The sequence below is a fragment of the Heterocephalus glaber genome, unplaced genomic scaffold, assembly GCF_053883595.1.
Source record: "Heterocephalus glaber isolate CG9 unplaced genomic scaffold, H.glaber_assembly_v1.0 deba00001592, whole genome shotgun sequence".
Classification (NCBI taxonomy): Eukaryota; Metazoa; Chordata; class Mammalia; order Rodentia; family Bathyergidae; genus Heterocephalus; species Heterocephalus glaber.
This window is the reverse complement of record NW_028258367.1, coordinates 87,647-113,617: the sequence shown is the minus strand read 5'-3', so window position 1 is coordinate 113,617 and position 25,971 is coordinate 87,647. Positions and strand designations below refer to the sequence as shown.

General features: G+C 38.1%; 1 protein-coding gene across 5 annotated transcripts in view; it reads right to left on the bottom strand.

The window, feature by feature from the left end:
* Serac1 (serine active site containing 1) overlaps positions 1-25,971 on the bottom strand; it is an 83,004-nt gene that overhangs the window by 56,535 nt on the left and 498 nt on the right. For 3 of the 5 annotated variants that reach the window (XR_002386858.2, XR_015444009.1, XM_004856828.3), the window contains exons 2-6: positions 9,332-9,423; positions 7,186-7,222; positions 4,808-4,944; positions 3,141-3,230; positions 500-631 (exon numbers count right to left, since the gene is read on the bottom strand). Coding sequence is in view for 3 of the 5 variants with exons in the window: in XM_004856828.3 (XP_004856885.1) it covers positions 500-631; positions 3,141-3,230; positions 4,808-4,944; positions 7,186-7,222; positions 9,332-9,422 (487 nt within the window). In the remaining 2 variants the exon portion in view is untranslated. Of the gene's footprint in view, positions 1-499; positions 632-3,140; positions 3,247-4,807; positions 4,945-7,185; positions 7,223-9,331; positions 9,424-25,971 lie in introns of those variants that run through there. The other 2 variants (XM_004856829.3, XM_021237978.2) reach the window with 2 other exon arrangements.

Genomic DNA, 25,971 nt, shown 5'->3' with positions numbered 1-25,971 from the left:
TATGGAGGCAGTAATCTTATTTTGAGACTTTTCTTTGAGAACATTATTCTTTCCTATTTCTCATTCATTTTTACAAGATGATTCTACTAAAAAATTATAGTTCAGTCTATACTACAATCAGAGCACATTTGAGCTTATCCAAATAGTTTTCTATTGCAAAACCTATGATTTTTAAATACAAATATTTAATATATTCATAAAAAATTATAATATATACATATAAACAAGGTAAATGTAGTTAATTATTAGTATTAGAGTCAAGTAGGTTGTCAAAATGAAAGCAAATATAATTGTACAGTGTAGCAAGCAATTAAATAATACAGTGGTACTGTAGTTTAATGTCTTTTATTGTAATGTGTTTTTTTACTTTTAAACATAGACTGTATTTTATGTTAAAACTTCCTGAATTATTTTTCTTCCTTCACCTGATTCCCTCCTCTTTTGTACCAGAAATCATGAGCTAGGTGATGGAGTGCCACAATTCAGCTGGTCTCATTACCATGCCACTGGTGGGCCTCTGCCATTTCCTGCACAGCCTCGAGTCGTGCGGTTCTGTCCTCTGACTTGCTCTTCCTCAGGAGCAGCCACACGGCACATTCGTGATCTTCTACATCAACCGTACTAAAAGTACCTTTGAAAAAAAAAGGACAAACACTAAAAACAAGAAAAATGTGAACAGTTAGAATGACATTTTATCCTGTTTCTATTTCACATAGCTGGGCCAGGGATTTAGCTCAGTGGTTCCACCTCCTGCCTCACAAGTGCAAGGTCCCGAGTTCGATCCCCTATACAAAAAACAGAATCTAGATTTCACATGATAATTTATATTTGGAATTCACTACAAGAAAGTTAAATCCCCCATGTGCTTTTGTTTCATATAGTATAGTGTTTTTCACTATGTGGTCATTTTTTCCTCTTTCTCTCTAAAAGACATTTTATTTTAAAGCAGATCAAATATGTAAAGAATTGAATGAATGACATATTAATATTCATATGCCTATCGCATCAGTATTCAATAACTGCTATTTTGCCATATTTGCTTTAGCTATATGAGATAGAGTATGGTGTGGCAAAGCTGGGTGAGATGTGGGCGTGACCTGTTAATTATAAGATCCTGGCATGCACAGAACAGTTCCCAAAGTCCTGCATGTGGACTTCTCTGGAGAACTCAAGCAGGTTTTCAACAGGATGGCCTAGGCCTGCTATCAGCCTGAGATGTGGGATCCCAGTGCAACCTCTCAGGATTCTATGCAAAGTTCTCATGGGTTTCCTCGAGATTTGGACAATATAAAGGACAGACAACACCATGAAGAGCTTGCCATCATAATATTTCCACAATAGCCCTCACTGCGTTTCCAAGGACACAGCGTGTACTTTTATTTTTGCTTTTACCCTCTTTTTCTCTTTACTTGGCCCAAGTTCACTCTGCAGAGCTAGTTTCTCCCCCACTCTTCATTTTTATTTTCTCAAATAAACTTGGCCACTAGTTTTTGCTCATTTTGTTCAAGGCTTTGTTTGAGATGAGAAGAATCTGGAATCTAACTCCAAAGGGAGAGGCTAGAAACAGAACGTGGTAATGTTTAGTTGGCGAGCCACTTTTAGAAGGAGGCTACCCGACAACATATGCATGTATATATAAACTATTTGAAAGGAAGTTACAGATATAACATTTTACCCTTCCATAATTCAACCTGCATTTCATAAGAAAAAGCCTGCATTCTCTTACACAGCCACTACTATCACATCCAAGAACAATGACAAAAATTTCCCAAAGCCATCTTATATTCAGCCTAGCTCCATGTCAAATTTCTTTCAAAAATCTCTCCCACCCACTCCCTTCTTTACTAACTTCTTGTCTTTCAGGTACTGAGGATCAAACCCACAGACACTGTCACTGAGCTATGTGCCCAACCCTTTTACTTTTTCATACAGGGTCTTGCTAAATTGCTCAGGTGGGACTTGAACTTGCAATGTTCCTATCTCAGCCTTCCAAATTGCTGGGAGTACAGGCATGCATCACCATGCCCAACTTCCTGAAAATATTTTTAAAAATGTTTTGAAACCAGGATTTGATCTGGGCATGGTGGCACACAGCTGTAATCCTACCACTTGAGAGGCTGAGGCAGGAAGGACAGAAGTTTGAACACAGTCTTGGCAATTTAGCAAGACCCTATCTTAAAATTTAAAAAGGGCTGGCGATGTAGCTCAGTGCAAAGACCCTAAATTCAATCTCCAGTATCACCAAAATAAAATAAAATAAAATAAAATAAAATAAAATAAAATAAAATAAAAATCAGGATTTGTAAACTCTCTTTACTATCTTTTAATTCTAGAAAGTTTTCTCATGTATTCTTCTTCATATCAATTTTGTAAAGAGCCAGGTATGGTGGCAGACATCTGTAATCTCAGCACTTGGGAGGCTGTGGTGGAATAATTGCCATGAGTTCGAGGCCAGCCTGGGCTACATAGCAAGTTCAAGGCCAGCCAGAACTACACAGCAAGACCCTGTCTCAAAAAACAAAAACAAAGCAAACAAAAAACTTTGTAAAGAGATCAGGTCAGCTTTTTTTAGCGCCAACTCCACATTGTAGATTTCCTGATTATAAAATCTAAACTTTTGATGCAATATTCTCATTATGAGAAAGCACAGGAGTGATTTTTCTTACAAGTTAAAATTCTACAACACTCATCAACAGAATAGGTCATATTTAATCTCAATATTTAGTTACAACAAGCTAACAATACATCTACAAAGAAATATGTAAATCACTAAATCCTTAAAGTTAAATACAGCCCAAGAGAATAATGTTACTCAATTAAATTTCCATAGCTATTACACATATTAATATACTCTGGGTATGGTGATGCATGCTTGCAATCCCAGCACTTGGGAGAATGAGGCAGGAGGATTACAAGTTTAAGGTTAGTCGAGGCTAGCATGGATGACAGAATAAGACCTTGCCTTAAAAAAGCCAAATATATATATATATATTATATATGTATATATATATTATATATATACATATATTATATATATATACACACACATATATATATATTTTTTTTTTAAATCTCAAATTGGTCACTTAAATGACTTCCAGATTATTGGTGAGGATTCAAGTTAAATGTCTGACACTTACCAGCAAATGGACTCTGCAATAACTTGGCTGATGCTGCCAATATTTTTCTTACTGCTTTGTGAAGTTCTTTTCTTGCCTGCCAGGCAATCCCTAAAATGATTACAAACTTACAACCAAATATGCACTTTTAATGCTACATTCCAATACTTCAAAAACAAATTCATAAGCCCCAAATTTTTTCACAAAAAATATAAAACAGTATCTTTATCTTTTTATTAACAGGATCAATGCAACTAAAACCACATGGAAATACAAAGCTCTGGCTTTCAAAATAAGATCTTTCTCCAAGCCATGGAAAAAGTAAAAACAAGAACACTAAAGCTATCAAAAATCCTCATGTAGGGCCAGGGATTTAGCTCAGTGGCACCACACCTGCCTCACAAGTGCAAGGTCCTGTGTTCAATCTCTGGTACCAAAAAATCCTCATGTTTAAGATTAGTAATATATAGGATAATGACCTTTATAATCTGACCATCTAGAACTCAAATTTGGAGATACCTTACTAGTGAGATTAAGCTTCACTACATAGGTAAATTTTAAGATATAGTAATAATTTATGCAACTGAAATTGCACATACACCATAAAAGCATGCTGAAAGATAGGAAGATGACAGAATAAAAAACAAATAGTATAGTGATACATACAGCTTAGAGACCCGGAGCAGTGCAGCCTGTGCTGCACGAGGATCGTAACATGCTCACAGGCTCATCCTGGCTGACAGGGTAGGAACAGGCAGCTGTAAGTCAAGCTGGAGACTTACCAAGCTACCCATAGCTGATGAAAATATACTCCTGTGCTCTAAACTCACGTTCACCAAGAAACTGGCAGGCTTGCGTGTGACCTAAATATTGAGAAAAGCAATGTCCTAACTAGTAAAGATAGGTTTTTTTAGCTTTTGTGGCTGATAATAATGAGTTGGTATTCATATTTATAAATTATCTAATGAGTCTGATTTCCATGAATAAATCCCTTGGAGCAAAATATCAGGCAGGCATGGTAGTACACACCTATAATCCCAGCACTCTGGACGCTGAGGCTGGAGAATCACAAGTTTGAGCCCAGGATGGGCAGCTTAGTGACTTCATAAAATCCTGTGTCAACTTCTAAAAAATTAAAAAAATTTAAAAATGTAGCTCAGTGCAAAGGTCCTGGGTTTAATCCACGGTACTGAAAACAAACAAACAAAAACTCTGAGCTAAATGACAAAATCATGTCTTTGTAAAATGTCTGAACTAATGGCCCCCACTGAGGAGGGAATTCCAGCTTCAGACTCAAACAGCCAGCTAGTCTTCACTCCACTCGGTTCTAGGAGAGCTGCAATCTTGGGTCAAACATATAAATCTAAAATGTGAACTTCAATTAATACTTTAGGAAACTGAGCTCTCAGGGCTTGGTGATTCTTAAAGTAAGCTGATTTACCTTATTAATGCTGCAATTTAAAGACTTCATTTTTGGAGACAGGGTCTCACTGTGTAGTTCAGGCTGGCCTTGAACTCCCTATGTACTCTAGGCTGGCCTTGAACTCATGGGGCCTCCTCCTGCCTCAGCCTCCCGAGTAGTGGGATTATAGGCATGCACCACCATGCCCAGCAAATAGATTCATTTTTAAATTCAATAACTAGCTACCAATTTTCACAAAGATGAGATTACTTTACAATAAACTTACCATGACTTTCTCTTCTGTTTAAAGAAGCTGTGTGAACATATATGTATGACTTCATTTTTTCTGTTTCTACCACTTGAGTATCTAATGTCAAAGACTTCTTCAGAGCCAGAATTTCATATGTTAGAAATAAAGAACCTCTTTAAAAGATAAAAAAAACCATCATAAATATATGATCTAAATGTAACAAAGGAGCTACTCTTCTTTAAGCTTTTCATAGTGAAATTTCTTTTTATTAGAAATATACAGTAACATGCAAATGATACTTTTTTAATATGTATGTAGACATATATATCTCAGTTTAAAATAACAAATAGTTGCATAATCATATCCAGGCAAGGAACAAAATATTAACAGTACCCCAGAAGCCAACTATGTCCCTCTCCTTGACCTAACTCTCTCATGTCTACAGGTAATTATTCTGATTTTTTGTCAGGTGTGGTGGCACACACTTATAATCCCAGCACTTGGGAGACTAAGGCAGAAGCACGGCCATGAGTTTGGAGCCAGCCTGGGCTACCGAGCAAGACTCTGTCTCAAAAAACTAAAAACTGAAAAACAATTATTGTTCTGATTTTTATTATAATTTTGCTTTTTATAGTTTTACCACTTATATATGCAACTTAAACCACAGAGCTCAGTTCTGCCTGTTTTTGAAATTCATATGAAATGAAATCACACTATATACATTTTTATCAGCCTTCTGTTTATGTGATTTACCTATGTTGTTGCATGTAAATGTTGTTCCTGCATTTATATTTTGATGATATACAATTGTATCAATTACCACATATAACATATACACTTTACCACATGGATATGGGCATATTCACATACAGTATCTAATTTGAATCTATTACAAATAATATTGTTACACATCTTATACATCTATATTGTGCACACGTGCATATGTTCAAGGGTACGTATCTAAAAGCAGAATTACATACTTTCTGATATATCAACTTCACTAGATACCAAACTCTTTTTCAAATAAGATTAGCCAACTTACACCCCTCTCACCAGCATATAAAGGTTTCTTCTTTCCTAACAGCTATATCCAAAGTCTATTTTAAATGTGAAATACAAAGGTGTTTGTTGTATACCCAAATAAAGATTTTTTTCTTCCTAATGACACTGACCTATACTTCCTAAATCCAGACAAAGGCTGCACTCCATCTGGACCCACAGCTCAGCAACCTAAGCCTCCTGCTGACCCGGGTTTCCACCCTAAGGCAAGCAGTTGAGACAGAAAATCCACACCCAGACCATACCAGGGGAATATAGGGAGGGCTCCGAAGAATTCTCTGCTCTCTTGGGGATCCATCTGAGCAAGTAAGAGGAGCAAACTTTGTACTTTAACCACACTTTCCAAGAAAGACAAAGTTCTTTACTAAAAGTCCTGTGATTTGCACTATATTCCTGAATATAGCTATAATCTAAACCAAGAAACTGGATTATAAAAAGGGTACACAGGGAGGGGCCGGGGATTTAGCTCAGTGGTTCCGCTGCCTGTCTTGCAAGCACAAGGACATGAGTTCAATCCCCAGTACCAAAAAAATAAATAAATAAAAATAAATTTTAAAAAAAGGGTACACATTTATCCTTTGCCCAGAATGAGTCAAAGGAAAAAACTATCTAAATATCTACTACATCATAAAGAAATGTACTGCATTGATTTTATATTAGTGAAACAAGTATAATACAGTATTAAACAAATATTCAGCATTAAAAAAAGAAAATGAAAAATAAGTTATTAGAAAGACAGCCATGCCAACGATTGCACATGTGCCTCTAAAGAAGCGTAAGATGGCGAAGATCAATCTGTTGGTCTTCTCAGTTGGCCTCAATTTCCTCTCTTGAGAGCTTTAGGGCAATTTCTGTGATTTTCTTCTTATGATTACTAGTATATATTACTTACGCAGAATAGCGGGAACATGCACATAACATAGTTTGATCATTTCCACCACCACCACCACCCTGATTACAGGATTTTCAAAAATAATTTTTTAATCTTAAAAAACTGTTTATTTATTAATTCAAAAAAATTTTACTAGTCAATTTTTAGCCTCTTCATCCACTTTAGGACCTAATATAAGGTGTGATTTTAAGAGTGCAGAGGTTGGCAGAGTGATACTATGTGTGTGTCAAGTGTTCTCCACACAGCTACAAGGCCAGGCAGGCAGAAAATCCCTGGGCACACTTGGACCCAAAAGAAAACATGCCCCAGGAAACAGGACAATAACTGAAGATAACACAGACGTGGTCAAACCAGTGGTTAAATTATATCTTTGGGCCACTCCATGCTACCTATAAATCACTTCCATTGATACTTCAAAGAGTAATATAATGAAGCCAATTTGTATTTTGCAGTTGATACTTACCCTAAAATAAGTGATCCAGTAAATTTTATTATATTTCCTTCAAAAAGAAAAAGAAAAAGTCAATGTGATGAATTTTATTTTTCAAAGTATGAAATAGGCAACAGTGTGAATCTCTATTTTGTATATACTAATTGGATAAGCTATTGATATTTTTCTATTAACATAATCAGTTGCTGTAACACATGGCTTCCCATCTCCAAGTGCAAACCAATCAATAAGCACTAGGTGCAAAAATAAAATTTAAAATTATGGGTTTTCATATTCATTCTCCCCTTCCTCCACCTCCTGTTCTTCCATCCTTACCAAATCCCTAAGGATCCTAGTCCCTGTTCCACTACCAATATGGTCAAGAATACAGGCTTCCACTGAATGCAACTTGCAGGGAGCTCACCTCCCTTCTGATTCCTTTTAGTTAAGAACTAATTACATAGGGTCGGGGATTTAGCTCAGTGGTTCTGCCGCCTGCCTTGCAAGTGCAACATTCTGAGTTTGATCCCTGGTACCAAAAAAAAAAAAAAAAAGAACTAATTAATTAAAGGACTAGGAAGAATTTTCCCTACCACTAGTAAAACTACACTGAAGGATTATATCTGTCAAATGGTGACACAAAATAATATTTCCCAAGGTAATTATGCTATAAGTACTTATATGCTATATAAGTACCAACAGGTAGCCCCACTTAAAATAACAGGTTACAAGTTTACAGTAAGTCCTCAATTTACAAACAAGTTCTGTTAAAGGATAATGTTTGTAAGTTCAATTCATTTGTAAGTCCAACAAAGTGAGCCTTATAAAGTGCTTGTTCTGGTAGATGATAAGAGAAGAAACACTCCCTTTTCTGTTTCCATTTCACCTTTTCTATTTAAAATATAGTCAGAATTTCCTAGGTAAAAAAGATCTATCTTGCAAATAGACCTATTTTAAGCTGGGCATGGTGGCACACACCTGTGATCCCAGCACTCGAGAGGCTGTGGCAGGACTGCTGTGAGTTCAAGGCCAGCCTGGGCTACATAGTGAGTTCAGAGCCAGCCTGATCTACAAAGGAAAACCCTGCCTCAAAAAAACAAAAAAAAAAGAGATCTATTTTAAAGATCAAAAGGAAACTCCATGAAGATAGGGGATCTTACTTAGTATTGTATCCTGGGGGTTGAGAAAAGTGTCTAGCACATGGTTAATGGTCAATAATTTTTTATTGTCAAGTGAATGAAAGATGAGCTAAACCTATCTTCTCATTTTACAAATAAACAGTGCTCAGAGTAGGTAAGACATTTCTCTCTTCCATTCAAAAAAATACTAGGCAAATGCCTTCTATACGCCATATACAACAGTAAACAGGATAAAACGATAAACAAGAAACTACTCTTACAATTTAAAGTCTATGAAAGAAGTCAGATGATTAACCAAGTTCAATATTGATTTTACTGAATGATAAGGAGCAGCTCTAACTTGGCCAAGGATGTCAGGGAAGCTTCCCAGAAGAAAGCATGGGTACAGTGTGTTGGGGAGCAAGGAGAATGAGGGCAGATCCCAAGTCATAGTAAGGCAAGGGCTGTTTCCCTTGCTCACCACTGTATTCCCAGTACCTAATACAGATGCTGACATCTTGGGTTTTGGGGGGGGGCGGTTGGTTTGTTTGTTCATTTGGTTTTTTTGGTACCAGGGATCAAACTCTGGTCCTTGGGCACAAGGCAGGCGGCAGAACCACTGAGCTAAATCTCCAGCCCTGTTTTTTCCTTTTTTGAGTACAGGCTGGTCTTCAACTCACTATGTGTCCCAGACTGGCCCTGAACTCACAGCAATCCTCCTGCCTCAGCCTCCCAAGTGCTTGGATTGCAAGTGTGTGCCACTATGTCCTGCTGGCACTTTAAGAACTTAAAAACTGTCTGCTAAATAAGAATGTAGTTATACCTCAGTTTAGAAGGATAAGTAGGAATTTGACAGGAAAAATAAGGGAGGGAAGAGAATTCCCAAGAAAAATGACCATATATGGTTCTGGCCTTGCAAATCTGGAGTGAACCATTAGTACAGAGAGACATACATTTGAGACTTTTCATGGGTTAAAGTTTTTATGGTCCACTCTGGAAAACTAGCCACAATGTGATCACTCTGTCTCTAAAAAAAAAAGAGTTGTTTAAACTGTACTCACGGATATCTCTCCAGTAAGTATGCCTTTTTGGTGAAGGAGTAGAGGTGCCTAGCCTTCTGCAACAGATGACACAATAAGCAGCCAGGGACATTCTATATAAGTAGAACAATTACGACAAATGTAATTTAGCATCAATTATCAACATTTAAAAAACTATAAGAACATGCTACCATCACAGTAGCTCGCTCACAGAGTTCAAATTGTCAAGACAAGGAAGAGATCATTTCTATTAAAAAATGTTTCCGGGCCGGGGATTTAGCTCAGTGGTTTTGCTGCCTGCTGAACAAGCACAAGGACCCAAGTTCCATCCCTGGTACCAAAAAAAAAAAAAAATGTTTCCCCTTTAAAAACTTTATAAAAACAGACTTATTAGAATAAATTTTGCTAGTACTTTATTCTTCAAATTGTGTACAGGGCTGGGGATTTAGCTCAGTGGTTCCGCCGCTTGGGACCCGAATTTGATCCCCAGTACCAAAAAAAAAAAAATTGTGTCCAATTTTGAGTAGTGATTAATAGGAAACCAGAAAAATAAGGCTTAATCAGAATCAGCATTTTAAAAAATGTCTTTGAAGAATATATAAAAGGTATGATCAAGATACATGATATTTAAACGTTTAAATATTTATTACACTAAAAGACATATTGCCATGAACGTGCCTCAAACTACTCCCTTTTACTTTGAACACACGTATTCCATCATTCTTGACACTTTCTGAAGTAGTTCTGGAAAGCAGTCCTCTTTCTCAAGTGTCTTTACGAGGTGTGATAAAAAAATTCAATGAATGGTGCTGCTGAGTGCCACCCAACAGAAAGACAGACTAAAAACACTGTGGTGTGTCCTCACCTACCTTATTCAATGGATCTGTCACTGCAACTTGTGGTTCTTTCCCCAAGTCAAAATGACCATGAAAGACAAACATTTTGAATCCATTCATGACATCAAGGCACTTGTAACAGCACAACTAAAGACACTCCAGAAAGAGGACTTCTGGAACTGCTTCAGGAAATGGCAACAATGGCAGAAGTACATTCAAGGTGAGGGGTGAGGAGGATTAATGGCCATGTGTCTTTAGACCTTCACTATTTTTTAATCACACCTCATAAGTATATATAATGCACATTTATCTTGATGACTAAAGGCCCCACAGAAATGAAAAGCCGCTCAGTATAGAAGATGTATTTAGAAAACCCACAGAATTATTTAGCTTTTCTCTAGCTTCTTAAGCTCATATATCAACATTCTCTAAAACCTTTGAAATAGCTGGTACACTATGAAAGGAGAACAACTGCTCACTTATTTATCAACTAAGCAAAGATAATCAAAATATGATGACAGTTTCTAGAACAACTGCATAATCTAGAACCATATTAGATTGTCTTTGGAGACTAAGCCCTTTTTTTTTTTCATTTTGCTAAGGAAGATTCTTTGAGGAATTCGTGAGAAATGGTTCTTTGTGTCAACATATTCAAAATTTCTAGCAGCTTTACAGGGATTAGGGGAGAGTTACTTGGTGTACATGAATAATTACCGAACAAAACTTTTAAACCATTTCTTTTTTTTTTTTTTTGGTACCAGGGATCGAACTCGGGTCCTTGCACTTGCCAGGTTAAACCGTTTCTTAACTATGTTTCTATCACATCAACTGGTGACTAAGCACAAAATCTGGCAACAGGTACACTTGGAAAGGTCCCTGTTTGAAAGGTCATGTAACTCACTTTCCCATTTGTCTAATGATTACTGCCACTTCTCTGTGAGGCTTAAACAACGGTAAAAATGATACAAAAACTATATGATACAGGTGCTCACAAAACTAAACAAAGCTTGAATATCTACCAACTTGTATTTTACTCTACGAATACTGCACTAAAAAAATGTAGAGCAAACAAGTACTGCTTCTTTCAACCCTGACATCTACTATGAAAACACTATACAAACATTCCTTAAACTTCTCTCCTTTTCTAGCTTCTACTGATACTGTCTTTCAGTTTTATTCTCACACCTCTGGTTACTCTTTCTCATTCTACTACCTGTTAGACACAGAAACGTGAGACATGAATGTGGTTGCAGAGCCTCGCTCTCATCGAGCTTTGAATGGGTCTGTGGGCGCCCTCCACTCAGCTTTTGAATATTAATGCTCCAGGTGAAGTGGTGGCACATGCCCCAATTCCAGCTCTTTGGGAGGCTGAGGCAGGAGGATCACAAATTTCAGCCCAGCATGGGCAACCTGGTGACTTAACAAGGCCCGTTTTTTTGTTTTTTTAAAAGGGGGGTGGGGGGGGTTGAGAATGAACCCCAGTGCAAAAGCCCTGGGTTCAATCCCCAGAGAGATGGAGGAGAGGGGGAGAGGGGATAAATCTAAACAATTACCAACATCTTGTCAATTTCTTTCCTTAGTATTGCTTGTTATATCCACAATCTCCTTCTGGGTTCCAATCATTACTAGTGAAGATACTACACACCCTTTGACAAGTTTATTCAGGAGGGTCTATGCATTAACACTCAAGACTTAGGTCAGACATGCTAAAAAAAAAAAAATCACTGTTTTGGGCCGGGGATTTAGCTCAGTGGTGCTGCCACCTGCCTCGAAAGCCCAAGGTCCTGAGTTTGATCCTCCATACCGAAACAAAAACAAACAAAAAAAGCTGTTGTTTAAATTCTGGATTTAAAGTTTAGAATAGCATTAAGGGGGTCAGGGATTTAGCTCAGTGGTTCAGGCACCTGCCTCGCAAGCACAAGGTCCCGAGTTCGATCCCCAGTACAAAAGAAAAAAAGAATAGCATTAGGTTTCCATCTGCACATAATGGTATTTCCACTGGTATTTCTTCTTGTTGCTCAAAAGAAATTTTTGGTTAAGTCTAATTATTGTTTCTTTGTAGGTAAAATAATAGCAAAGAGGTTAAGAATGTGTTCTGTAGAACACACTGCCTAATTTCAAAACCAGTTCACCAGCAACTTGGCTTTTGGTTGTTTTGTTGTTTTTTTATTGGGGTTTTGTTCTGTTTTGCTACTGGAGATTGAATCCGAGGCCTCCAACAAGCATGCCAGGCTAGTGCCCTACCACTGAGCTTCGGTCTTTTTTTTTTTTTTTTTTTTTTTTTTTTAATTTTGAGACAGTCTGGCTAAATTGCCCAGGCTGCCTCAGCCTCCCAAGTAGCTGTACCACCACACCTTGCTTCACAGTTTTTATTTTTTAATGCTTTGACTTCCCAAGGTCTTGTGTACCTGGGGGTAACTGCCCTCCTGGGCTAACTGCTAGGGAGAGCAAAGAGCACGCCTGCTAGAACACCTTTCATATCCAAACAAACGAAACTGGCCCATAACCCCTCCATCTCCTTTATCAAACATTTACATAGCGAGTCAGTATTCCTGAGTTTAAACCACCCCAGAGGAAGGTCCCAAGCACCTAGGGACCACCCCTGCAGCTCAAAGCCTGTTGAGATATTCAAACTCCCCAATCTTTGCCTACCCTGTCTCATCCATTTCTTCCCATGAAATCCACAAGCAAAGCTGTGGCCCATGCTTTGCCCTTTCTCCTTATGCCTTCAAACTGACCCTGGTACTTTCCCACATGACCCTGCATGGTGTGTAGTGTCCACTATCCCTTGGGAACTATAAGGAGTAAACTCAGTTTTTCAAAACAGTTGTCTCTGTGTTTATCATCTTACCTTAACTGGTTTAAAAGTTACATTTTCAAACACAATTATGGGTTAATTTCCCTCTCTGTGCCTCACTTTCCTCATCTATAAAATGATGAAGAGGCTGGGTATGGTGGCACACACCTGTAATACCAGCACTCAAGAGGCTGAGGCAGGAGGATCGCGATGAGTTTGAGGCAAACTTGGACTACATAGTGAGTTCAAGACCATCCTGAACTACACAGCGAGGCTCTGTCTCAAAAAACCAAACAACAAATATACAGTATGTTCTTACAATTCTCTCTTTTGTCTCTGTATGGGTTCATTTTTATACATCCTGCTCAGGATGTAGGGTGCTCCTTCAATCTCAGAAGTCATATTTTGGGCCAGGGATTTAGCTAAGTGGTTTTGCCACCTGCTGTGCAACCGCAAGGACCCAAGTTTGATCCCCGGTACCAAAAAAAAAAAAAAAGTCTTATTTCTCCAGTTCTGCAGTGCTCCTTAATGATTAATACCGTGACCTCCATTCTTTTTTCTTCTAACATTACTGTTATATGTATATTAGACTTTTTTATTCTAGCCTTCACATTTCAACTTCTTCCATATTTTCTACCTTTTATCTCTGTGACATACATTAAAGTTTCCCCAAATCTATTTTCCAATTTATCAATCCTCTGCTTAGCTATATTTAGCTCACTTTCACTCTTGTCTCATCCTTTTATATACTGGTTTTTGTCTTAAAGAGTAGTCATTTTGTGTTGTTTTTTTAATGGCTACAAGTTATTCCCTTCCCTGTAACTATTCTTTGGTGGTGCCCTGCCAGTCTGACTCTTACTGGCCTTATGACTGACTTTGGCCACAGGACAGCAGAAATATGACACAAGCTGAGACCTGAAAAGCACTGGCACATTCAGGCTTTTGTCTTGCTGCTCTTGCATATGGCCACCCCCATGTGAAGAAGCCTGTTAATCCACTGGGTAATAAGAGAAATACCCAATATTTCCATTAATGCAGCTAACAAATACCAAGTGAGACCCAGCACTAACTGCCAAGCATGTGAAGCCACACCAATCTAAGCAACCCCAGCTGACCCTACAAACCCTTTACCTAACCTATAGAACTCTAAGCAATAGTAAATAGTTGTCTTGGCCATTAGGCCTTGGAATGGCATATAAAGTTGCAAAAAGTTAACTGATACAGAATGTGTGGTTTCTAAACTTTCCTTTAAGTTTTAAACGTATTTATTTTAAAGTCCCTATGTTGGACCCACTATTTGTAGAATTACAACTGGCTATCCTTCATGAATTAAAAACCCCATGACAGGGCCAGGGATTTAGCTCAGTGGTGCTGCCGCCTGCTTCACAAGCGCAAGGTCCCAAGTTCGATCCCCAGTACCAAAACAAATAAAAAATAAAAACCCCATGACCACAAATGGTGTAGATTTACAGTTAAAACTTCCACTCTTTCAAACAAGTTTTCATGGACTTTCCTTCTTCTCATGAGAGGAAATTTTCTTTGTAGTCAGACCTCTCCCATGCCTAGCTCTGTGAATGACTGGTCTGATTTCTCTCCTGATAGCTTTGTCATTTACAAGAATGCCATGTGAATGGGATCAAACAGTATACAGCCTTAGTCTGGCTTCCTTCACTTAGAATAATGCACTTGAGAATCATACATGTTGTTGCACCAGCAATTTATGTATGTATGTATGTATGTAGATCAAAACCAGGCTGTCATGAATGCCAGACAGTCTACTACTGAGCTATAATCCCTGCCCCGCCCTCGTTTTCACAGATGGGGTCAGTCTGGTCTTTGAACTTCTAGGCTCCAGGGATCCTCCCACTTCAGCTTCCCAAGTAGCTGGAACAGGCACATTTAACTTTATATTTAATTCTATTTTCCAACATGACTGTACTATTTTATATTGCAACCAACAAAGCAGGAGTATGAGGGTTCTGATTACTCCCCATCCTTGCCAATGTTTGATGCTATCAGCCTGTTTGTCAGCCTGTCAGCCTTTGCAGTGGATACATTATTAATATCTGTGTTTTTACTTTAAAATTCCCTGAAAACCGGCCCAGGGGAAGGGGCTTCTGGGCCACCTTAGCACAGCTCCCAGAACAGAGGAAGGGGTTTCTGGGCCCCTGTACCACCGCTCCCAGCACAGAAGAAGGGGCTCCGGGCCACTGTACCACTGCGCCCAGCGCACAGGAGGTGAGCCACTCACACACTCACCCTGCCCCACCACCCTGTGGAAATGAGAAGACAAGTAAATAAGTCTCAAAACCAGACTTCCAGATCACCTACAGCAACCCCAAAGGGAAAGGAGATGGAACACTCTGATACTCAACCACCTGGACCCACTGAACTGGCAACAAAAGGGGATCTGGAAAAAATGAAATCAGAAATAATTTCTCAGATAACAGCCAAGACTGTGCTCATAGTTCAAGACATGATTAATAAATCTAGAGAGGAGCTGAGGAACATGATGGAATCCCAACACAGGAAACAAATGGAATCCATACAACAAATGCAACAAGATTTCCAGGAGATTAAAAACTCCATTGAGGGCTGGGGATTTAGCTCAGTGGTTTTGTTGCCTGCTGCGCAAGCACAAGGACCTGAGTTCGCTCCCCGGTACCAAAAAAAAAACATACCCCCCCAAAAAAGGTCCATTGAGAGGCTACACAGCAGAATGAACCAATGTGAGAACAGAATTTCAAATATAGAAGATAAGGTTGTAATTAGTGACCAGGAAAAGAAAAACTGCTTCAAAATTGTAAGGGACCACAGGAAATCAATCTAGCAGCTGCTAGACAATGCAAGGAAGAATAACGTAAGACTGATTGGAGTCAATGAAGAAATAGGAGAGAGTGCAGATGATATAAAAAAACTCTTCACAGAAGTAATGGCAGAAAGCTTCCCAAGGAGGGGAAAAGAACTTGACATATAGAGAAGTGAGGCATATAGGACTCCAAATAGTCTTGATCAAAAAAAATCTAAACATAGGTATATAACTGTTAAGATTTCAGAAACCCAACAGAAGAACAAAGTTCTACAAGCAGTTAGGGAAAAGAAACAAATCACATACAAAGGAAAGCCCATCAGAATCACAGTAGACTTCTCAATGCAAATGCTCAAAGCAAGAAGAGCTTGGAGTGATGTATTCCAAGCCCTGAAGGAAAACAGCCTCCAACCCAGATTGATGTACCCTGCAAAACTATCTTTCAAAATGGATGGAGAAATAAGATACTTTCATGACAAAGAGCACCTTAGGAACTTCATGAATTCCAAACCAGCACTCCAAAAAGTTTTAGACAATATCTTAGGAAAAGACAATAAGGATCACAACTCCAGGAAGGGCAGCAGAATGAATCCAGCGGGCGCAACAAGAAATTAAATGTAAAGGGGGAGAATCCAACAAAAAGAAAGTTATGACAATGATAAGTCAATACGTATTAGTTATAACCACCAATGTTAATGGTCTCAATCAAAAGAAACAGACTGGCAGAATGGGTCAAGAAGAAAGACTAAACAATATGCTGCATACAAGAAACGCACTTCATTCAAAAAGAAACTCACAGACTGAAAGTTAAAGGGTGTAAAACAATACTCCCTTCGACGGGAACCGGAAAAAAAGCAGAAGTAGCTATCCTCTTTGCAGATCAAGTGGATTTCAAACCAACACTGATGAAGAGAGACAAAGAAGGACACTACGTCCGTGTAAAAGGGAACAATCCAAGAGGAAGAATGACAATCATAAATATATATGTACCAAACACTAGTGTGCTCAACTATATAAAACAAATACTAACGGACATGAAAAGTTATATATGGACTAATACAATTGTAGTGGGGGACCTCAACACCCCACTGTCACAAATAGATAGTTCAATTAGACTAAAAATAAGTAATGAAATACTAGAACTCAATCGAACTCTTGAACAAATGAACTTAACAGATGTTTACAGAGTCTTCCACCCCACAAAACCAGAATACACATTCTTTTCAGCTGCACATGGGTCGTTCTCCAAAACAGACCACATACTCACTCATAGAACATGTTTAAGTAAGTGCAAAGGAATTGGCATTATCCCCTGTATATTATCAGACCATAGTGTGGTGAAATTGGAGATCAATAGCAAAAGAAACCGCAAAAATTTCATAAACACATGGAAATTGAACAAGACACTTCTGAATAACCAATGGGTCACAGAGGAAATTAAGAAATCAGACAGTTCCTTCAATTAAATGACAATGACAATAACAATACAATATATCGGAATCTATGGGACACAATGAAGGCAGTCTTATGAGGGAAATTCATAGCAGTGAATACGCATATTAGGAAAACAGAACGAGCCCAATTAAACAACCTGATGCTGAACCTCAAGATTCTAGAAAAAAAAGAGGAGGACAAACCCAAAGCTCATACAAGGGAGGAAATTATAAAGATCAGAGGAGAAATCAATGCAATGGAGACGAAGAGAACGATACAAAAAAATCAATGAAGCCAAGAGTTGGTTCTTCAAAAGAATAAACAAAACTGACAAACCCTTAGCCAACGTTATCAGAAAAAGGAAAGAAAAGGTCCAAATCCATGCAATTAGGAATTAAAAGGGTGAAATTACAATGGACCCAGGAGAAATACAGAGGATCATCAATACCTACTTCAAGAACCTATAAGCCAATAAGATGGAAAACACAGAAGAAATGGACAGATTCCTAGACACATATGAATTACCAAAGTTGAACAAAGAAGACCTAAAAATTCTAAACAACCCAATATCAATCAATGAAATTGAAAACATAATTAAAAACTTACCAACTGAGAAAAGCCCGGGTCCTGATCGTTTCACTGCTGAATTCTACAAGACATTTAGAGAGGAACTGCTGCCACTACTGTTTAAACTCTTCAATGAAATTGAAAGGGAAGCAATACTCCCAAATTCATTCCTGGAAGCAAGCATCACCTTGATCCCCAAAGCAGAGAAAGACCCAACTGAAAAACAGAACTACAGGCCAATCTTACTAATGAACATAGATGCAAAAAGCCTTAATAAGATACTGGCAAACAGAATGAAGATCATCAAGATCATACATCCTGATCAAGTGGGATTCATCCCAAGGATGCAGGGATGGTTCAACATATGCAAATCAATCAATGTAATACACTATATCAATAGAGCCAAGGACAAAATCCACATGATCATCTCAATAGATGCAGAAAAAGCATTTGACAAAATCCAACATGCATTTATCATAAAAACCCTACAAAAAACGGGAATAGACAGTCTCTACCTCAATCTGACAAAAGCCATCTATGAAAAACCAATATCCAATATCATACTAAATGGTCAAAATCTGAAATTCTTCACACTAAAATCAGAAACAAGACAAGGATGTTCACTATCACCACTCTTGTTCAATATACTTTTGGAAACATTTGCCATGGCAATTAGACAAGAAAAAGAAATAAAAGGAATAAATATAGGAAATGAAGAAATCAAATTGTCATTATTTACAGATGAGATGATACTCTATATAGAAGACCCTAAGAACTCCACCAAAAGTCTTCTAGACTTAATAACCAAATTCAGTAGAGTAGCTGGATACAAGGTCAACACACAAAAATCAATAGCTTTCCTCTACACGAGCAACAGACTCACTGAGAGAGAAGTAGGGCAAATAATTCCTTTCGCAGTAGCATCCAAAAAACTGAAATACCTAGAAATCAACCTAATGAAAGAAATCAAAGACCTCTTCTCCGAAAGCTATAGCACTCTGAAAAGAGAGATTGAAGATGATATCAGAAAATGGAAAGACATCCCCTGCTCCTGGGTAGGATGGATCAACATAGTGAAAATGGCCATACTTCCAAAACTGCTGCATAGATTCAATGCAATCCTAATTGAAATCCTAGCAGCATACTTCATGGACCTTGAGAAAACAATCCAAAAATTCATTTGGAACAAGAAGAGACCCAGAATAGCAAAAGCAATTCTGGGCAACAGAGACATGGAACGGGGTATCACAACCCCAAACTTGAAACTATACTACAAAGCTACTGTGATAAAAAAAAACAGCACAGTACTGGCAAAGAAACAGACCTGAGGTCCAGTGGAACAGGTTAGAAGATGCAGAAACAACTCTCAGCCACCTCATCTTCGACAAAAGGAGCCAAACACCCTCACTGAAGGAAAAATAGCCTCTTTAGTAAATGGTGCTGGAAAAATTGGGTTTCAACTTGCCAAAGATTAAAACTGGACCTGTATCTGACCATACACTAAACTAAAATCAAAATGGGTTAAAGATCTAAATACTAAAATAGAAACGCTGAACCGGCTGGAACAGAGGTTAGAGAACTCTTGAAGACATTGGTGTAGGAAAAGATTTTATGAACAAAACCTCAGTTGCCCGGGAACTAGCACAATCAACAGGTGGGATCTCTTCTTATTAAAAAGCTTCTGCAAAGCAACAGAAACCACCAGCAGTGTGTAGAGACAACCCACATTTTCACCTGCTGTTCCTCAGACAGAGATCTACTACATAGAATCTATAAAGAACTTAAAAAAATCAGACCTCCCAAATTTAAAGACCCAATCCGAAAATGGGCATCTGAAATGAACAGACATTTCTCAGACAAAGAAGTAGAAATAGCAAATAAACATGTGAAAAAATGTTCAACATCACTGGTCATTTGAGAGATGCAAATAAAAACAATGCTGAGATTCCAGCTCAGCCATTCAGAAAGAATGGCTGCTATCAAGAAATCAACCAATAACAAATGCTGGTGGGGCTGTGGGGAAAGAGGAACCCCACTCCACTGCTGGTGGGAGTGCAGACTGGTGCAACCACTGTGGAAATCAGTATGGAGATACCTCAAAGAACTAGGACTGGAAGTCCCATTTGACCCAGCTCTTCCCCTGCTGGGTATCTTCCCCAAAGAATTAAAAGAATCATACCACAGTGATATATGTGCACTCCTGTTCCTAGTACACAATTTGCAATAGCTAAAACTTGGAAGCAGCCCAATTGCCCATCAACTGGAGACTGGATAAAGAAAATGTGGTTTTTTAATAAAATGAAGTACTACTCAGCAATAAAAAATGAGAAATTAGAGACATTTATAGCTAAATGGATGCACATTGAAGCGATACTCTTAAGTGAAATAAATAGGACACACATGTGTAAATACTGAATTGTTTCTCCAGTGTGAGAAACTGAAAGTGTAAATAAGGACTAAAAGGTATAATAGATAATGTGAAATAGGAAGAAAAGGGGCAAAGGGGAAGGGGAAGTGGGAGGGGTAGGGGAAAGGAAAGAAGGGAGTGGAATTAATATGGGAAAATGAAAAAAAGGAAACAAAGTCTTTGTAAACACGAAGGGATGGAGGGGTTGAAGGGAGGGCAGGGGAACGGGGAAAAATAAGACCCAAGAGATACTATGTAAAGGTGCAAATTTCCAATGATGAATGTCATTATACTGTATACCTAAAATGTAGCAATAAAATTTTTTTTAAAATTCCTGGAAAACTAGAACATTTTTTCATATATATGCTAGGCATTTACATATTTTATTGTGAAATGCCTATCTGAGCCTTTTGACTATTTTTAAATGATTTGTCAGTTCTTTATAAATTCTGGAAACAAATCCTTTATAAGACATAGGTACATATACCACAACTATCTTTTCCAAGCCTTTGACGTGTTCATTCTTTTCTTTCTTTTTGGTACTGGGATCAAACTCAGGACCTTGCCCTTGGCACTGGAACCACTGAGCTAAATTCCCGGCCTGTGCTCATTCTTTTTTTTTTTTTGAGACAAGGTGTTGTTATGTAGTTCAGGCTGGCCTTGAACTCACAGCAGTCCTCCTGCCTCAGCTTCCTGAGTGCTGAGATTACAGGCATATGCCACCACATCTAGCCTATTCTCATTTCTAAAAGGCATCGTTCAATGAACAGGTATTTTAATTTTGACAAAAATCTCTTTTCAATTTTTTATGGCTATTGAATTCTGTGTTCTGAGAAATTGTTGCCTTCTCATGTCACACTATCCTATGATTTTATCTCAAAGACATTGTTTTTTACGAATATTGATAATTTGAAATAGGAAGAAAAGGTGCAAAGGGGTAGGGGAAGAGGGAGGGGAAGGGGAAAGGAAAGAAGGGAAAGGAAAAATTGTGAGAAAAGGAAAAAATGGAAACAAAGTCTTTGTAAATAGGGAAGGGTGGAGGGGGTGAAGGGAGGACAGGGAGTGGGGAAAAAATAAGAACCAAGACACATCATGTACAGGTACAAGTACCCAATGATAAATGTAAAGTATTGTATACCTAAAATGTACCAATAAAAGAATTTAAGAAAAAAAAAAAGACATTGTTTTTTGTTTATTTGGTACCAGGGATCGAACTTGGAACCTTGCACTTGCCAGGCAGGAATAGGAACCACTGAGCTAAATCCCCAGCCCTCAAAGACAATGTTTTAGCTTTTACACTTAAGTCTGTGTTCCACTTCAAGTCAATTTTTATGTGTTGAATAAGGAGTTAAGATTGAATTTTTTCTATATGGATATCAAATAGTTCCAGTAAAATTTTGTTGAAACAATTTTCTTTTCCCCCTTGATGTGACTTTGCACCTTGTTCAAAAAACAATTGACTTGGGCTGGGGATCTAGCTCAGTGGTGCTGCTGCCTGCCTCGAAAGCGCAAGGTCCTGAGTTCGATCCCCGGTAATCAAAAAAAAAAATTGACTTATCCACCTACTTCTACTATACATATATATACACACATTTACAATGACCTATTTATACATCTTATATATGTACTACACTTTATAGATTATTGTCATTTTATAGTAAGTTTTGAAGCTAGATAGTACTATAAGCTAGATAGTACTATACGTACTACACTTTCTTGATTATTGTCATTTTATAGTAAGTTTTGAAGCTAGATAGTACTATATGATCTCCAGGTTTGTTCCTCCCTTTTAAGATGGACTAGAATATTCTATGTCCTTGTTGTTTCCACATAATTTTAGAATCAGCTTGTCAGTATCTATTTAAAAGAGCTTTGAGAACTGGGTGTGGTAGTACATGCCTGGAATGCTACTACTCAGAAGGTTAAAGCAGGAGGATCATGAATTCAAACCCAGCCTGGGCTACATAGGAAGTTCAAAGCCAGCCTAAACTACTCGCTACACACTGTTTTCATAAATAAATAATAAATAAAATAGCTTTAGGGATTAAGATGGTGATTATATTAAATCTGAAATACTGCAGAGAACAGAAGAGTAATTCTGAGGAGACAAAGGAGAAAAGGAAAATGAGTACAAAATGAAACAAATATTCAAAATTCCATTAAATTTAATAATAGGAAGGTCACTGGTGCATTCATACGGTAGCTTCATTGACTTGATTGGAAAAAAAAAAAAAGACTCACTTAACTATCATTTTACCCTTTCACTTTCTTCCTCTTCTTTTGTGGTACTGGGGACTACCACTAAACTATATCTCCACCTCTTTTTATTTTTTGAGAAAGGGTCTTGCTGAATTTCCCAGGCTAGCCTTGAACTCACCACTCATCCAGCCTCAGTCCCCTGAGCAGCTCGGACTATAAGTGTCCACCATCACTCCCAGATCAGGTCACCCTTCCATTCTTATTAATAAAACCTAAATTACAGCTGAGCGTACAGATAACTGGATAAAGTCTACATCACCTTTTTTCCCTTCTGGTTAAGTGTGGTCACTGACTAAGATGTGACTAATTGAATATAAGTGACTATCATGTGCAACTTCTGAGAAGTATCTTTAAACAATATGTGCCATGGGCCGAGGATTTAGCTCAGTGGTTCCACTGCCTGCTGCGCAAGCGCAAGGACCCAAGTTCAATTCCCGATACTAAAAAAAAAAAAAGAATATGTGCCTTTCTTCATTCTTCCCTCTTCTCCCTTCTAGAATGAGCAAGTGCCAGTGGAATTAAAGCAGTCATCACACTAAGGATGGCACAGTAGCAAGAGAGAAGAATCAAAGTCCCTGATGATGGAGCTGCTCTTATACCAACCATGTTACTACTTACCTATGCAAATACATGCACGTATAACCACTGCTATCTTATGTTTCCCATGTAATACAGCAAAATCTAATCCTGATCCACCTGAGCAGTAAATGTCTATATACCATTAGTTCTAGAGTACCTCTAGCAACAATGTTCTACTCATCTATTCAACTTCTACCTTTTCAACAAAACATTTCCACTTGGATATGCAGTAGGGCTGTTAAATGTCCAAAATAGAACTCTTCATTTTTTTCTCCTCAAACCCTTCTTCCAATCATGTTCTTCACCACCATCAACCAAATAGTAAATAATTATAAAATAATCACTGCCTGCTGCACAAGCACAAGGACGGGAGTTTGATCCCCGGTACCAAAAAAAAAAAAATCTTTCCTAGGTAGATGAAAAAGTTCTAGAGATGGACAGTAGTGATGGACAATAGTGTGAATGTCATTGAATGATACACCTAAAAAGGATTAAATGGTAAAAAAGGATTGTGGATATTGTACTACAACAAAGTAAGCAAAAGAGAAACCTTTCCTAGAGATAATAGTCATGTATTTTTTTTCCTAAAAATCTTGCAAATGTGTCTTTTACATTAAAGTCTGTAATTCATCTGGGAATTGTTGTGAATGATATGAAGTAGGAATCTCATTTTGTTTTTATTTCAAATGGATGAAATGCATCTCAGCGTCATTTATTGAAAAGTCTATTTTTTTCTCCTTGCTTTGGAATACCCCTTAGTGGTATACAAAGCTTCCATACATACATAGCTACGTTTCTAGATGCTCTACTCTGTTCTATGGATTTATTTTTCTATCTCTAAATCAATATCATACTTTTTTTTTTGAGACAAGGTCTCCCTATGTAGCTCATGCTGGCCTCAAATTCATAATCCTCCTGCCTCAGCCTCACAAATGCTATGCTTACGATCAGGTGCCATGCCTGCCCACACTGTCTTATTACACCTTTATATTAAGCTTCCATACTGGGTAGGGAAGAACCATATTTAATTTCCTTCTTCAAAACTGACTTAGCCGCCAGGTATGGCAGTACATGCCTATAATCCCAGAACTTGTGAGTCAGGAAGATTGCTGCAGTTTGAGGCCTGAGCTACACAGTAAGTTCAAGGTCAATATGAACCAAAAAACAAAACAACAAAAACCTGACTTAGCTATTCTTGGTTCTTTGGCTTTTTTTTTTAAAAAAAACAAACAGGGTCCCATTACATTGCCCAAGCTGTCCTCAAATTTACAAGCCTCCCGCCTCAGGATCCTGAGTAGCTGGGACTAAAGTGTGCACCACTGCACCCAGCTGTCCTGTGGTTTTCCATATAAATTTTTGGTTTAGTATGTCAAGTTGCAGAAAAAAGCATACAGTGATGTTCATCAGTACTGCACTAAATTTATTGCATTGGGGAAACCTGTCATCTTTTTGATATTGAGTCTTCCCATTCATGAATGTTCTGTATCTCTTCATTTACTGGGTCTTCTTTGACGTGTTTCAATATATCACTGTAACTTTCTCCCTATAGAACTACATAACTTTAGTCTGATCCATTTCTAGATACCTTTAGTTTTGAATGTCATTATGAATAGTATCTTATTATTAAAATTTCTGGTTAATTACTGCTGGTATATGGAAGTTTTTTTACTAAGAAATCTTCCTGAACTGAAGGCCATTTCTGATACCTTCTAAGCGAAGTAATCCTTTTCACTACCAAATCAACATTTCCTATCTTCCTGTTAATTGGTTTTAGTGTCTCTTGGCCCCCACTAAAATTAGTTCATCATTGCATCCCAAGTGTCTAGGAATAGTACACAGAACATAGCAAGTGCACAAAATATTTGCTGAATAAGTGGGTGGTGGCTTTTTTTTTTCTTCTGTATGTTTATTCTCATCCAAACATGAGTTACGAAAGAAAAAAAGGACAACTTTGTAGGTTAGTCAGGGAAAGCTTTTGAAGCAGACAAGATATAGCAGGGAGGAGGCAGAGAAAGATACGGCATCACAGGCAAGGTTCTGAGCAGCAGCAAGACAAATTAACACCACCCTCTAAAGATTGACTTGGCAGTGAAAAACCAGCCCCGGTACTGAGGGAGCATCTCCTTGAAGGGCAAGTCCACTTGTACCTGCACAACTGGAACAGCACCGGGCTGCCTCCTTTCGTGCACTGACCCAAAGAGCGGCACAGATATGAGGAAGTATATCTGGATAATCTTGAGAAACACAGGAAGAAAAGCAGGTTTAGGAGTGAGCGTGAGAGATTGAAAATAAAATCAATTTGAGAGGTGGAGCTAAGATTAATCACTGGTCGTTAAAGTGCAGGTATCAGCCCAGAACCTGGCACTCAGGAGTGAGTTCAAGATGAAGCAACTCATGAGATAGTGGACTGATTCTCAAGGAGGAAAATGTAGGCAAGAAAGGAAAAAAGCAAAGAAAGGGTACTTGGGAATAAATGAACATGGAAGCAAACTTTCAAACGTGGGAAAGGATATGGAAAGCAACTGGAGGAAAAGATGCAAGGGAAAGGAAAAGAGACAAACTAGGTTCTTAAGAGATCACACAACCAGCTATGGTGACCCATACCTGCAATCCCATCAGTCTGGGAGGTTGAGGCAGAAAGAACGCAAATTGAAGTCAACTTGGCCCAATATTCCATTCCCAGTGTGACCCAAAAAAGAGAGAGAGAGAAGAAAAGGAAGAGGAGGAAAAGAAGAAAAAGAGGAGGATACGGCGGGAGTCACACGAACACACGAAGCAAAAAAGCAACATAAGCTTAATTGTGAAAGTACAATTCAACCTATGGAACGGAAAGCAAGACCTCAACTGGTAAAAACAGACCTTGATTAGACTACAGAGCAGAATTTGGGAAAAGGAATTAACTTTAAAATTTCCTGGAGTCTCACTTTAAAATGATTTCTGGGTTTAGAGACCTCTCGGCGTTCTATTCAAATT